This window comes from Macaca nemestrina, chromosome 13 (genome assembly GCF_043159975.1).
Source record: "Macaca nemestrina isolate mMacNem1 chromosome 13, mMacNem.hap1, whole genome shotgun sequence".
NCBI classification, from domain to species: Eukaryota; Metazoa; Chordata; class Mammalia; order Primates; family Cercopithecidae; genus Macaca; species Macaca nemestrina.
Window position 1 is genome coordinate 25,714,029 of NC_092137.1, and position 15,818 is coordinate 25,729,846.

A 15,818-nucleotide genomic window follows, 5' to 3' on the forward strand; every position below is an offset into this window, starting at 1 on the left:
TTTATAAGGCTAATATTCCATTGTGTATATACATATATACTCACACACGTATTTTATCCATTCATCTGTCAATGAACATTTGAGTTGCTTCTACCTTATGACTGTGAACAATGCTAAAAACATTGACAAACAAATGTGTCCATGTCCCTGCTTCCACTTCTTTGGGGTGTATACCTAGAAATGGAATTGCTGGATCACAAAACTAATTTTTTGAGTATGGTTTAACCACCACACTGTTATCCACAATGGCTGTATTTAACATTTTCACCAGCAACGCACAAGGTCCTTTGAGCAATTCCAGTCTTTTGTTCATTTTTTGTTTTTGAGTTCTTTATATATTATCAGATAAATGATTTGCAAATATATTCTCCCATTCTGTGGGTTGCTTTTTCACTGTTGATAACGTCCTTTGAAGCACAATTTAAAAACTGTTTATCTATTTTTCTTTTGCTGTACATGCTTTTGTCATAACATTCAAGAAATCATTGTCAAATCCAATTGTGAAACTGTCCATTTTCTTCTAAGACTTTTATAATTTTCCCCGAGTTAATTTTTGTATATTGTCTAAGGGTCCAACTTCATTCTTTTGCATGTGGATATCACATTTTCCCAACACCACTTGAAGACTGTCCCTTCCCCATTGACTGAGCTTGGCACTTACGTTGAAAATCACTTGACCATGTATCTGAGCAGTCATTTCTGGCCTATTGTATTCCATTGGTTTACATGTCTGTCTTTATGCCAGGACCACACCTTTGTGATTACTGCAGCTTTGTAGTATGGGTTTCCTTTTTCATTTCTGAAAGATATACACTTCGTCTAGTTCATGTTGAATTCTTAAACCCCCTTTGTTTTCTGACAAGATTAGCACTCTCTGTAGTACCAACTTTAGTTAGGACCCAGGGACAGCTGTGCACAGAGGACTAGATAACAAGCAGGTAAGCCATTCCACATGGTGTCTGCTTTCTTTGGAAAAGAAAAGGCCCAGTCGCTAGAGTAAAACTGTATGCCTTTATTCAACATAGAATGAGTCAGTAAAATACGGTTTGTCCATGTGCAGAAACATTATACATTCAACTTTGAAGAAGGTATTTTTTATACGACCAAGGAAAGAACAGCCTAAAAGTGAGAGGAAAAAAAGACGATAGTGAGACGCTAAAAGGCAGTTTGTCAAAGTGCTAAGGCCTATGCGCACAAAGATTTAAAGTGAGTAAGAATTACATAGGGTCATTTCTTCCATTCCGACTTCTCTTGGTGCTGGTGAAGGGTGCGATGCAGTCATAGAATTAAGACAGGTTAAAAAAAAAAAAAAATAGGTCAAAGCACTTACAGCTAAGTTTTTTTTCCCCCAAATTTCTAGAGTTTCATTTGATATGTTCTCTAGATCTTTCACGAATTCTAGAAATTTTGTGAATTCTCTGAGAACTTGCTCTTTAATCAGTACATTCTTAGAGAACAAATTAAGATGTTTGCCCCAACCTGGAATTTGTCTCCTTATCTAACAAAAAGGTAACCAATCCAAGACTCTGGAAGCATCTGATTAACTTAAAATGTGTGCAAAGTGATTATAGGTAGGTGAAGCTGGAGTCACTACTGAAGAAGTCTCCATACTGAAACATGCCTGAAAATCTAAAATGAAAAGAACTACTGACTTAGGGTCAAAGCCCAGCTCTATTAAATTTCCAAGCTCTAGGTATCTGAAGACATTAGATTTTAAAAGAATGTAAAATTTTACGTATGATACTTTCCATAGGAAAGACATAAGCTGTGTGTAAAATAGTTCTAAAGTATCTTCAGATATTTTGGTAACAATGCATTGCTTTCTAATTGGGCTAATTTGAATCTTAAATATTTAAATATTTTGAGAATCCCTGATTAAACTTAATAAAAGTATTGACTCAAGTTGGTCTAATATAGTGTTTAGGAAGCCAAGTTCCATTTCACTTAACAGACAGAGGTGCACTAATCCTGATTAGTGGCAAAAGCCACCACAGTTCAACAGAAAACTATTGCTTATCCCACAGAATGTCTCAAATCAAACTACAGGTTACACTCATGGCAATTCAACATTACATTAAGTGAATCTAAAATCTTAAAAGGAAATCTCTCAAAAATGGAATAAGCTACTTAATTCAAAGTTTACTTAAATCCATTTAAAACCAAACTCCAGGTTATCTTTCTTCTCCCTAAGGCATCCTCTAGGTTTTACAATTAAGAAGAAAATCAGGATTTTAAAAAATTCCCTTTAGGTTCTTTTGGGTTGGAAGCAGCACGAAAAGCGAGGTGGAAGTTACTCTTCAGGAAAACCCACTATTTAGCCACAGCCCAGTTCCAAGTTGATCATTTCTGGCTCTTTTCCTGGTTTCGCTTTTCCTTCCTGTTACAAGATCTCCTTTCAGGGAATCCCTTTTTAGGTTAAGGCAGAAAGTTACACGGAAGTAGAGTCTATATGGTCTCTATGAAAAACAACAAAAACAACCCAATCTATTGTTAAAGGTTACCAAGTATTAGGAAAATGGAGGACGCTCATCCTCCTGGTTCCTGGACAGAGTTGAAACTACATTACATAGTGGAATACACCAAATTCTTCTTTGAAAAGTGCTAGAGTCCTGCTGAAGCCCTTTTTAATTCAAGTTGTGACTTAAGACAAAAAAGGAAAAGCCACTTCTACAACATTAGAAAAGGACATGAAAGTAATTTTATCCATTATGGAGAAAAACTGGGATGCAACAATTCCGAATGAAGAGATAGCTACTTATCATCTATAAGATGAAAATCGTGTTTTAAGAAAAAGTCCCTTTAGCTTCTTTTAGGTTTGAATAGTGACAGGAAAGCTGCATTATTTACCCAACTGTATTTGAAAGGGTTTAACAAAACACTAACTTACTGACCTAAATTAACTACTGACAGAGACTGCTGTTGGCCTGCTTCTAATTTAGATGTTAGAGATTTCTTAAAATTTCTATAGACAACTTTAGCTATTCCAACAATAGTTCTCAAAAAAAGTGCATTTTATTAAGATGGCTCATTTCCACACTTTTTTCATCTAGGGACCTTCTTTCTTCATGTATGTGCCACTGCTGTGTCCAGTGTCTCAAACACTTCCATTTCATAACTCATTTACATTTTCAACGTATCTTGGGAAAAAGGTAGCATTATTACTCCTTGAGCCTAGAACTAGAAACATGCTGTATAGTCACTACTTTAGGAAAACCTTTCTGCAATTTACATGACTTTTTGCTTACCTTTGCATAACCAGCACTTTAGTAGTGCTTAGCACACAGTAGGTGCTCTATAAATATTTGAATTAGTAAATAACATGACTTGTACATAAAAAGTTAGACTTCTAAAGACCAGTTGAGGTCAAGCAATCTCAGAAGCTATGAACACAGGTTTCTGACTCTGTGAAGTAAATAAAGGGTAGCTGGGGATCCAAGTTGAAGGTGTCTTGTCTTCTGGTATGTTGCTCTTTCTCCCTCAGGGGCAGACCAACTCTACTTGCAGGCACCCATGTCATCACCTGAATATAAATTTATCTTCCCATGAGATAGGAGACCCATCTAAATAATGATAAATATGTACCAGAAATGGGGAGTCAATCTTTGTAAATGGTCATTATGGATTAGTTTGTACACATTTAAATATTTTACCTTCATTCTTATTATATATGGAAATGATGAAGATGCTGATGTTCCCTGAGACTTAAGAAGTTTCCTTTAGAAATAGCACATTTTCAGCTAAGATCTAGACTGCTTTTCTCTTGGAAGGCTGAATTATCTATCTCCAACATCTTGGGACAACCCAGATATTTGACATTCCAGTATTTGAAAAATAAAAACTGTCTTTTAAAAAGCCAATGTGAAGAAAAAAGCCAATGTATCCTTACATTAACTTCCAAAATGTATTTTTTCTTTACAGTGAAAATAACCACAGCTGGGCAATTACGGGAACCAGTGAACTACAATAAAGTCAGTTTTATGGGTCATCAAGATACATTCTTGAAAATCTGACCTTAACAATTTTTCTTCTAGGTCATCAATGATTTGATATATTATTCACTTGTTTAAAAATAGGTTACTTTTCTTTATGAAGATGATGTAGGCACCATTTTGCTCCTATCATATCCCAAAATCAAGTATTTACTTTGCAGCCACAAAATGAATTCTCATGGATTAGACAGCAGTCTCGGTATGGGCTTACAGACAACCTCTCCTACCAAGTGGCTCAGACCTCATTTCCACAGCTACCCTTCCTGACACAGGGGAGTTCAAAATTCAAGTGTCAAATGCTCAAGGCACAGGTGTTTCTCTTCACACTATTCTCCTAGCTCTTTGACATCTCCAGATTAGACAGGCAGGAAGGACATGACTGGCTATGAAACTCACTTCTGAGAGAACTGGGAAACGGAAAAAAAATTTTTTCTATCATCTTCAAGAGACTATTTCTTCACACACCCCTAAGGCCTGGAAAGTGGTGGTGGCAGTAAATGTCTGCTAATGAATTAACCACTGTGGAGAAAGGAAAACTTATTTTTTTCCCCGAGAGATTTCCTTACCATTCTTTGATTTAGAAGCAAACAATGGGCACATTAATAAAGAGGCTGCACTGCATTTCTTCACTTTTCCAGTAATGTTAGGGGGTTAGGAGACAAAACAGATTAAGGGAGAAAACATGGAGACAGATAGATAAGGAAAATTTAATCAGTTTTACTTAAATTCCAAAAGAAATACACTACCCTGATTTATCATCAAGTTCCTCATTTTACTCTCTTCCATACAATCTGTGGGAACCATCCCATAGTAGTATAAGGTAGTAACAGAGGACCCTTACCCATGCCACTCTCAGATGTACGTCAAACCTCAAGATGCACCAAAAAACTCCAAGGTTTTTATTTTCGCTTTTAATGATCTTTTACTTAATAATAAAATGAAAAATAAGAATATAGGAATACATACAATCTATATACATATATTTATTGCAAATACTTAAAATTCTTATGTAAAATGATTTTCTATATTTGTGAAAAAATATGACTTTTTAAATGGTGTTGACACCAACTTCTCTGTACATACCCTCAATTCCAATGTTAACAATTCCTTTAAAAAGGCAAAAGACACAAAAGTTTAGCATTTACCAAACCAGTCTGTACAAACCTTATAGCCAGAAGGGAAAAAAATAGCTTGTGGTAAATAAGTCAATTTTCTTTTAAAATAAAAAATAAACCCCAAAACTATTCCCCTTATTGCATTTTTCTGAAATAATCTGAGTGTCTTTAGAGTAACTTCCTTTGAAATAATTTGTGCCTTAACAGAGAGGTCCTACATCAAACATACCATATATGAGAAATTCAAAGTCTTCCACTGTCACTTTTTACAGATATTAAAATATATATTACTTAAAATATATTACTGGAAAGCTATTTTTAAAATTGATCTTCAATAGTTGTATCAAATGTAAAGCATTAAAAAAAATAAAGTAACCAAGAATCTACGAAGCTATTGCTTCAACTTTAGGAAATGTTTTACCTACTGTTCTCTTTCAATAGGTGTGTAGGTATCGAAACATGGTAGGAAAGGCCCCTGCCTATCTACCATGTTTCTCAAAGTCTCTTTGGACTATTCTATAAATTTAGCTGAAAACTACCCTTGGCCAAGTTACTTACGTAGCACACTGTTGTAATGAGATGGGGAGACTTTTCCCTCCTCGCTATGATGTGAAACCTCTAGGTCAAAGAGAAAACACTCTGGCACTGCTCACTGATAGTGAGTTCTAGAAATAAAAAGCAGTGTAATGACCAGAGAAGCCCCCCCAACTCCTCAACCCCATTACAGCAAATCACTTCACCAGAGAGTTATTTACGGCTCTCTAAGGTGGAGAAAGGCAATAATAAGCAACAGAATGTTAACTGTCAGGTCAATGTTAACATGTATGACTTTGCACCTTCACCTGGAAGGCAATGAGGTCTTCCTTTGGCTATTTAAATCTGAGATAAGCTCTAAAACATGTACATCTGTATGCCTTCACAGCCCAGTAAGTATGCTCTCTCCACCCCAAGAAAAGTTTCCCATTTGCCAGCTCTTATTCTTAGAAATGTTACACGAAATACCACAGAGAGCTTCAGTATCTTGAGCATAGGGGTTATGGAACAGAAGTAGGACAAACAACTCCAGGCTATTTGGCTTTACTTTCTGTTTAATAGGATGGAGAATTCTAATTCTTCAAAATTATTTAAGATTCAGGGAGACTTCTTTACTAAACAACTTAGAATCTTTATAAACAAGACTGAGGCTATATTATTAATGCTATCTCCTGGAGTGACCTGCAGTGGAGGACATCTGAAGGCTGGAGAGGGGTGCACGGGAGGCGTATGCATCAGGCATAATGCCTGACTAGTCACTGGAAATAATGCCAGGTCATACCCTAAGAATAAGCTCAGCATTTATTAAAACTTTTCAGATCGGGTTGAAAGGTAAAACGACTCAAAAACTAAGGTAAAGATTGCTTCAAAGGTGCTACTGGAGTACCATACTAATAATTTAAAGGTTTTGTTTCTACTGGTTCATTTTCTAAAAGGCCAGATTGTAATGTGTGTTTTTTTTTTTTTTAATTTTTCTGTTCAGCTTTTAAGATGAATGGCTTTCCACTTGAAACTTCTGTGTTGAAACAAACTGATAAATAGATTGATATTCAAGTTACTACCCAACTAAGAGAATTTAACTGTTCTCTTGTCTGGTCAAGATTGAGGCAGTGTATCTAGTTGGCAATATCTGTTTTAGAAGTATTCCTAAATGCAAATATTTAGTTGAGTATTATTTGTTAAGATAATCTGGTGAACAGCAATGTTTAGGACCTATCTAGAAGAGCCGGGGTCAAGATGAAGAGGCACAATATGGTTTGCTCTCTAAACGGACTTAAAAATCCCTGATACCTTTCCTCCTTTCCTAGTTATAGTCTGTTCATCCTTAAGTTAAGGGAAGCACAGAGGAAAACCTTTCTGACAGGAAAGGGGTAAAACAGAAAAATCACTTTCATCAATCCAAATTGGTAATTGACATTTAGCATGGAGTCAATTCCAAAACTCTCAACCTCTTCCAGCACACTGACCAGCCCTCAGCCCTGGCACTAAGGAGGAGTGATGGGGTAGGGCAGGGAGAGTTATACTCAGCAACAGATCTCTTTAAACCCTTATTGGATTGCCCAAGGTACTGAACGTTTGGGAGAACCATTATTTCTGTTTTCTACCGGTTCTTGGCTTGAAGATATACTCCTTATCCCCAATCCTTGCAGCCTTCTTATCTCTTAGCTGTGTGTGTGTGCTGGAAGAAAGGGGGAAAGATGGACAGACATATTGTACTGACTGAAGCTGGAACACAGATATTAATCCTATACTGGCCTTGGGCCACAAAAAAGCCAGAAGTGAAAAGTGAAAAACAGTGAAGTGAGTTTCTTATGGGACGGAGCAGGGGCTGTGGGAAAGCATTAAAGAGTGTGTGATGTGGGGGTGGGGTGGGCAGGGGTAGGTAGTAGAATGGGGGCAAAACAGAGATTATTATTGCCTATTTTCTCCTAATCTGGAACGTGACTTAACAAGTTTAATCTGTTCTGCATTTTATAAATATCACATCCTAAATATGAAGGACAAATACAACTGTACTATGTTGCATTAACATTTGTACTTCACACATTCCCAATCAGGAGACTTGAAATCAATATGCAAATGGTGCAAACTGACACACCCCCATTTAATACAAAATTCTGTTAAACTGCAGGTTTAATGTTTCTTAACCATGACCTAAATATTATATACTCACAAATTCTTCAGTCACTAGAGAAGGATTTAAAAAAAAAAAAGGAAACAAAGAAAAAGAAACTAAAACAAACAACCAAAAAACCTTTAGGGCTCATTTTCCTTCTTTTCCAGTTGTTCCCTTAGCCATTCACTGAGGCCCCTTTGCATTAGAAATTTCTAGTGCTCAGACAGCAGTAATCCAAACAAGGCCTATATTTTCTAAAACAGGAAAAGTGTCTTGTATTGTGTATGTCCGTAAAGTAAGATATAAGATGATTTCATCCTGTTCAGATGCCTGGGAGATCAAAGCAGGTTGAACAGAATGAACAAATGTGGCATTGGTGAGCTTTTCTACCTGCAACAACAGCTGACTATCAAGCACTAGGTTAATAGGTTGGGAGAGAAGAGGAAAAGAGAGGTGACCTTGTTCTACTGTCAAAATTGTTTTCCAAAGTTCTTCACGTTCAATTTAACAGTTTCTATGGTTTCACTCCCCTTGCTCAACAAGATGTAGCTCAAATCACCCAATCACTAACACTTTTCTGTTCATTTTATATTAGTAGTTCAAAATTGTTAGTTACCACGAATGACTAAGTGCGGGGATAGGGTATTTTTGCTGGAAATGTTGCACTGCACAGCCTGTAACAACACACGGGGTCCCAGAGAGGCACTCCCTTCACGGACTACATTCACTGTCTCAGGGCAGGGGGTGGGATCAGGGAACAGCAGGGATCCACAAATTCCAAGCAGACTGCTTGGCAACAGTACTAGACCATGGAAGCCAAGAACCAAGTCAGGGCTTTCTGAGTCTGAAACACTACCTGTGAAATGAATTCCTTACCAAAAATTTCAATTTAAGATTCCACCTAAGGTAAAGGGACTGAGTAAAACCCTGAATCCAAGTCCTGCAAAGGCTGAATAATCTATGAACAAGCTGCAGCCAGACTGTCCAGACAAAATCAGTGTGAATGGCCATTTCTTTAGACCATTCCTTCACTTTCCTTTTCCTAGCTTCCTAGGAAATGTCAGAGGGAGACAGCTTCCTTTTACCATGCTGGCATTAAACTTTTCTCAGTCACAAGTAGTAGAACATAAATCTGAATTCAAAGTAACACATTATTACCTAAACACTTGGAAAAATGTTAAACAAAATGTGACATATTTACATGATTTTGTAAGTGCAAACTTGTCACAAATTCACAAAGTCTTGCTTGACTTAGACTTACTATACAAGGTGCTCTTCCTCTAAAATGTAAAAGATCTGTACTTTGTATTCCTGATTAAGTAACATTTGTCTCTGAAGACAACTGAAACCTACTTGTTTATTTCTGTGATTCCAAAAGGATGCAAAAAACCCAACTGGTCAACCCTTCCCTTCCCCCTCCTTTACAGTGTATCTCTTTCTAGTCTCATTACCGAACAACAAGGCAGGAGACGCACAGTTTGGAGGGGCCAATGCAATCATCATGGCAGAAAGCGCCACAGCCTTTGCACATGATCATGGCTTTCAAGCGGCAGTAACATTTCGAAGGCGTGCCCTCTATGCTGTTCTCCTCAGGGAAGGCCTGAACAGGAATGGTCTGGCCATGGCTGCTGGGATTCATAGCTTGGCTAGCAGGGATGGTAGTGACAGTCACTGAAAATGACATGACATCACCTACATTGCTAGATACCTGGCTACCTGGTATAGCAGAGTTATGGTCCATGTCAGATGAGGTGGAGACATTGATCATGCCTCTGTAGCTTGGCCCTATCTGGGTGGGGCTTCCATACAACTTCGGGGTTTGCAGGGGTGGAAGGAGTAGGGGCTGGTGGGTGGGGCTGTCTGCAGGCAGAGGAAGAACAGTAGAATTGAAAAGCTCGGGGCTGCTACGGATTGTCTTACCTCTCACTGCATGAGCCATCTGCTTCTGTGCTGCCTGAATTAAATCTCTGGCTAAGGTCTTTTCATCAAATGTCTGGCCTCTAGGGAACAGGTAATTCTCCTTACTTAAAGTGGTTTGCTCATTCACTGGTATCTCAGGCTTCACATTCTTGCTAGCTAAGCAATCACTGGTAGATACAGTTTCCCTGCTGTGGGGTGCTGAACTTGTGTCACCCTTGCCAGCACTCTGGGAAACCTGGGGCTCCTCTTTCACCATGACAGATTCCTGCTCATCACCAGTACTTTCCTCATCAGTGTCATCTTCTTTGCTGCTGCTACTCTCTCCTGTTGCATTTTTACAGTCTGTATATCCCATTTTCAAGGCTTCAGTGGGGCTGCTTAGACAAAAACGGTCTTCAGGGTTTACAGAATGGGTCCTCCTAAAGCTCTCTGAGCCCCGGCCGTAGGTAGAAATATTCAGTAAGTAGTGCCCTGCCATTGCAGGTTTGGATGTCCTTCTGCCAGCAAAACCCAGCATGAACCTCTGGCTTGTGGAGATGTCTTCCAGCTGGAAACCTGAGTGAGCGAAGTTGAACTGCGAGGGCGGCACAACTGAGAGAAGATTCTGCCTCCGAACCCTCTGAATGAGAGTCTGAAGGATCTGATCTTGGGTTGCTTTACTTAGTCCTTCTTGGTATTGGTGTGTGTCAGCGCTGGAGTCCCTCAGCTCCTTAGCTGAAAAGAGCTGAAGGGGCCTTGGAACCTGGGGGAGCTGCTTACTTTGCAAGGTTTTGCCCAGCTGCTGCTGTGTAGCTGGATGGGACTGTCTCTCATTAACTTCCTCTCTGGTGCTATTTTCTGTTGTGTTGGTACCTATGAGCACTCCCATCCCCCTTTCCTCTTGAGTAGTCAGTGGAACCATTTTCATTTCAACTTTGGTGAGAGGTTTAGGCAGAATTTGCTCCATGGGAACATCTTTGCCTTGAAGCAGCTGAGTCACTAAAGGATTATTAGCAGGAATACTAGAGGTTGGTCTTAAAGTGGGTCCATTCATGTTTAAAGAAGTTCCTGGGGTTTTAAGGCTAGAAGCTGCTGGCAAAGTGCTCGAGGGTGGAGCTGATCCAGCAGGTGCTGTAGTTGCACTGACCTGCGGTACAGGAAGCTTTTCTAAAGTGGCTGTGGTCAATAAAGATGTTAAAGGGGAGGGAGTTACAGCCACTGGCACACCAGCATCTGTCTTTGATGAGGCTGAAGGGTTAGGTATATTCTTACTAGGACCTGCTTTGAGCTCAACTGTGCCATCAGCTGCAAAATGAACAGGTGAGGCACCTGAGATTAGAGCAGGACCTGTTGGAGAAGGTGCTTTCTCCTGTCTGCAACTACTGGGCCCTTGTGGATGGCTGAGAGAGGCCACTGTGGCTGTTGCCCTGGTGGGGTTCAGTTTTTCATTATTCAATTTCTCTATGTGGGCTGGTGATGGGACACTTGTGCATGCTCCACTGATGGCAGGTGTTGGAGGCACTGGGGGGGTTTGCTGTAGTTGTGCTCCAGAGACACTATGAGGCTGTGCCTGGCCTGGGGTGGTCTTGGTCTCAGACTGGGGCTGAGTCTCTGGACCACAGGGTAAAAGCTCTCTCGTACCTCCCCTGCTTCCAGTTCCTGCCAGTTCCAGTGTGGGGCCCTTTCCAGTTTCACTGACTCTGTCTGAGCCTGGACTGCCTCCTCTAGCAGTCTGCCCTTCACCACCCTCTCCTGGACCCTGTCCACCCCCTGGGCCAGGTCCTGGAATGGTCCCTCCAACTGAGGCGGCTGCAGCAGCTGCGGCGGCAGCGGCAGCTGCTGCCCTCTGTGCTTTGACCAGTTGAGCTTTTGCTTTGATGTCTGCAAGAGTTCTGGCTCCTGTTCTGTTAGGACTAGTGATGGAGACTGGAAAACGAGCCCTGGGAGAGACCTGCGATGGATGAAACGGCATGGGGGAGATTCTGGAGACCGGGATCTGAAAGAAGTAGAGGGGAAAAAACAACAGAGCTTAGTTTTCATTTCTAAGAATAACAAAACTTCATTAGCCCTCACATTTTAAAAACAGATGAACACTACAGTACCTGTGACAAACATGGGTGGTCTATGGCCGAGAGGCCAAACCTTGGAGAAAGTAACACTAGTTTGTCTCTAGAGTCCTTACATCTGCTTTTTCTATTGGTGCCAAAGACAACTGCTTCCACTCTCACCCCAAATCCCCACACCTCTTTTCCTATCTCAACTCCCTCCTAATGTCACTATCACAAGTGCTTATCACGATGCAAAGCTTTCTAGGGCATTTGCATTTTTAAAAAGTGTATTTATGTTTGAGAAAGGAGAGAAAAGCAAGTAAGCCAGCCACCCATACCACTACTGTCTTTTAATTCTTAGCTTTACCACCAAGGTCCAGGGGGAAAATACTTGCTCTTTTCTGTTACACACACACACACACACACGCACACGCACACGCACATGCACATGCACACACACACACACACACACACACATGCTGGATTATCTCAAATTACACAGGCTTCTAGATAGCACTGGAAGGAAGACAATGTGTGATCCATAGGAGCCCCCACCATGCCCACACACATAAAGGAGTATGTACATAATGTTTACCAGCCATTCTCATCTCTGACTGGTATTATATTTACTTGTGCAACCTTTTAAAAATATATATGCTCTGGGTCCTATCCCAAAAATTACAAATTAGAGTCCCCAGGACCTAGGAATTTTTTTTTTTTAATTAAAAGAATTTTTTTTTTTTTAGACAAGGTCTTGCTCTGTCACCCAGGCTGGAGTGCAGTGGTGCGATCTCAGCTCACTGCAACCTCAGTCTCCTGGATTCAAGTGACTCTTGTGCCTCTGCCACCCAAGTAGCTGGGATTACAGGTGTGGGCCACACATCTGGCTTTTGTATTTTCAGTAGAGATGGGGTTTCACCATGTTGGTCAGGCTACTCTTGAACTCCTGACCTCATGTGATACACCTGCCTTGGCCTCCTAAAGTGCTCGGATTACAGGCATGAGCCACTGCACCTAGCCTGAAAAAGTCTGGCCTGTGGTAACTCCTGAGGGAGACTCCAGCTCAAACAAACAAACAAACAAACAAACAAAAAAACGTGTTTCTAAAAAGCTACTTGTGAGATTCTGATGTCTATCAGGTTTGAAACCATTGATTTTCTTCTTCTTTTTTTTTTTTGAGACAGAGTCTCACTCTGTCCCCCAGGCTGGAGTGCAGTGGCACAATCTCAGCTCACTGTAACCTCTGCCTCCCGGGTTCAAGTGATTCTTGTGGCTCACCCTCCCGAGTAGCTGGGATTACAGGTGCCCGCCACCATGTCCAGCTAATTTTTTTGTATTTTTAGTAGAGATGGGGTTTCACCATGTTGGCCAGGATGGTCTCGAACTCCTGACTTCAAGTGATCCACGCACCTCGGCCTCCCAAAGTGCTGGGATTACAGGCATGAGCCACCATGCCTGGCAAAACCAATGATTTTCATACAATAAAATCATCATGTCTGAAACAAATCTGCCTTCTGTCCTGAATAATACTTTGAAAGCTATTAGAGTTACTAATAATGCATCAAGATGTGCACTGTTCTAGTAACTGGTTGAGTTTAAAGGAGCAAATAACTGTTAAGATGTTCTAAAGCATTTAATTAAAAAAAATTAACCCACTAAACCCTAAGAAAATGCATGCCATTTTTCTTAATGTTCTTAAATTAAGAACAATAAAGTCACTAAACATTTTTCACTATTTTCAATACTAATTTCTCAAAAGGTCAGTAATCCTCAAAAATTGATTCTCTATAATTCCAAAGTTAGAGCCATGGGACTTCATAACAGGTGTCACAGAGTATATGTCTTACATCAGGAAATCTACTTAACCTCTCTAAGAGCTAAATCTATTTCACATCCAATTCGAACAAGCCTAGATAGCATATTTACTCAGCACATAGTATTTTAGAGGCTGCCTACGGTAAGAAAGCAGCAGTTATTGTCCTTTATTTATATCATATGAAAGAAACTGCAGGGAAAAAATGAAAAAAAAAAAAAAGATAAAACTAAAAAAGTAAATACAAGAAAGGTGTTTAGGGGAACTTATATAGGGACAAACAACTTTACATAAGAACACTCTTGAGAATAACACTATACCTAGCATAATACATGGTATCATAATAACACAATCATTAATAACATGTTGAAATCAAATAAGAACCATTAAAAGTGGTTAAAATGAAAGGTTTCAGTATCTAAAAATAAGTTTCAGTTACTTATGTAAATAGCCCTAATACCTGATTATGCAGAATAAATCATATCTTCTTTTTAAGTGCAAAACCACTCAAAGTTGTCCAGGCACTGATAACAATTTAATTTACTGAGAAGTCCTACCTTGGGAGAGCAGAGAGATTCAATCCTTTTCTTTTTAAGTGTACAGTCATCCCTTGGTATCCATGGGGGATTGGTTCTAGGACCCTGGAGGATATCAAAATCTGAGGATGCTCAAGTCCTTTATATAAAATGGCACAGTATTTGCAGATAACCTCCACATATCCTCCCATATATTTTAAATCACCTCTAGATTACTTATAACACCTAACATAATGTAAATGTTATATAAATTGTTATACTGTATTTTTACATTTGTATTCTTTTCCAAATATTTTTGCTAGGTGGTTGATTGATAATATAGAATTAACCTTGAGGATGTGGAACTTGCTGATACAGAGGGCTGACTGTATATGGAATGTAAAACATATTTGTGTGTATATAATTTTTATATACATATGTATGTATATAAAAGTTGTAACTAAGTTATAACATTTACACTACATTGCAAATTTTGTTTTCTACTACTACCTTGTGAATTTTGTTTTCTACTTAAATTTCGTTTAAAAGGTTTTGTTCTGTTATAAATTACATTAAGCTTTGTCTAAGAAAGCAGTATTTGAGATAGGGTCTAAGGGAAGAGAGTTACTAAAGACACTTCTGGAAAAGTCTTTTTTGAGGGAGATGAAGAGGGAGAAGAAAGGAAAAGAATGGAAAAAAGTAAAATTATATTAACTTGGTCACAGTGGATTAAAGTTTCTGTGTAATCCCTCTGCACTAGCAGAAAGCAGACAGAATATGATGTAACCCAGCCTGTCTACAGGTGAGGAAATAGAAATGATGGGTCTTAGCAACATTTATAGCAAAACCTAAACAGTTACTCAGCTCTCAGGTCTGGAGATAAGCTGTGAATGACATTAAAAAAAAGTTTCTAATATTTTTATAAAAAAGAATAGTAAAAGTGATTAAAACAAAAATCAGAATCTCTGGCAATGCATGTTAATGGTAGGAAAAAAAAAAAAAAAGAAAAGAATAAAACCCCCATAGATTCTTAAATGCTAAAATCACCAATCTTAAAGAGCAATGAACTGGCTGGGCGCGGTGGCTCACACCTACAACACTAGCACTTTGGGAGGCTGAGGCGGGTGGATCTTGAGGTCAGGAGTTCAAGACCAGCCTGGCCAACATGGTGAAACCCCTCTACAAATAATTATTTTAATTATTTGTAAACATACAAAAATTAGTTGGGGGTCGTGGCTTACGCCTATAATCCCAGCTACTTGGGAGGCTGAGAAAGGAGAATTCCTTGAATCCGGTAGGTGGAGGCTGCAGTGAGCCGAGCCTGCATCACTGCACTCCAGCCTGGGTGACAGAGCAAGACTTCATCTTGAGGGGGGAAAAAAACAAGCAATGAATAAAAAAGTAATAAGAAGTACAGACGGTGGCCCATGCCTGTAATCCCAGCACTTTGGGAGGCAGAGGAGGACAGATGACTTGAGGTCAGGAGTTTTTGAGATAGGGTCTAAGGGACCACTGGTCAACATGGTGAAAACCCATCTCTACTAAAAAATAAAATTACAAAAATTAGCCAGGTGCATGCTTGTAATCCCAGCTACTCAGGAGGCTGCTGAGGCAGGAGAATCCCTTGAACCTGGGAGGCGGAGACTGCAGTGAGCCAAGATTGTGCCACTGCACTCCAGCCTGGACCACAGAACAAGACTCTATTTAAAAAGAAATAAAAAATAAAAATAAAAAAAAATACAATGAGAATGGGTCAAGTTCTAGTAAGTGAATCTTTCCAAGGAATACT

The 15,818-nt window shown here is 39.5% G+C and overlaps 1 protein-coding gene across 7 annotated transcripts in view; it reads right to left on the reverse strand.

Moving 5' to 3' along the window:
- Nucleotides 1-997: 997 nt before the first annotated feature.
- The window catches only part of LOC105479795 (ASXL transcriptional regulator 2), a 155,817-nt gene continuing 140,996 nt past the window's right edge, over nucleotides 998-15,818 (reverse strand). For 4 of the 7 annotated variants that reach the window (XM_071076353.1, XM_011738081.3, XM_011738085.2 and 1 more), the window contains 2 exons: nucleotides 14,072-14,155; nucleotides 9,098-11,649 (listed from right to left, as the gene is read on the reverse strand). In XM_071076353.1, the coding sequence (XP_070932454.1) occupies nucleotides 9,202-11,649; nucleotides 14,072-14,155 (2,532 nt within the window). In that variant the 3' untranslated portion in view covers nucleotides 9,098-9,201. Of the gene's footprint in view, nucleotides 1,120-9,097; nucleotides 11,650-14,071; nucleotides 14,156-15,818 lie in introns of those variants that run through there. The other 3 variants (XM_011738088.3, XM_071076354.1, XM_071076355.1) reach the window with 2 other exon arrangements.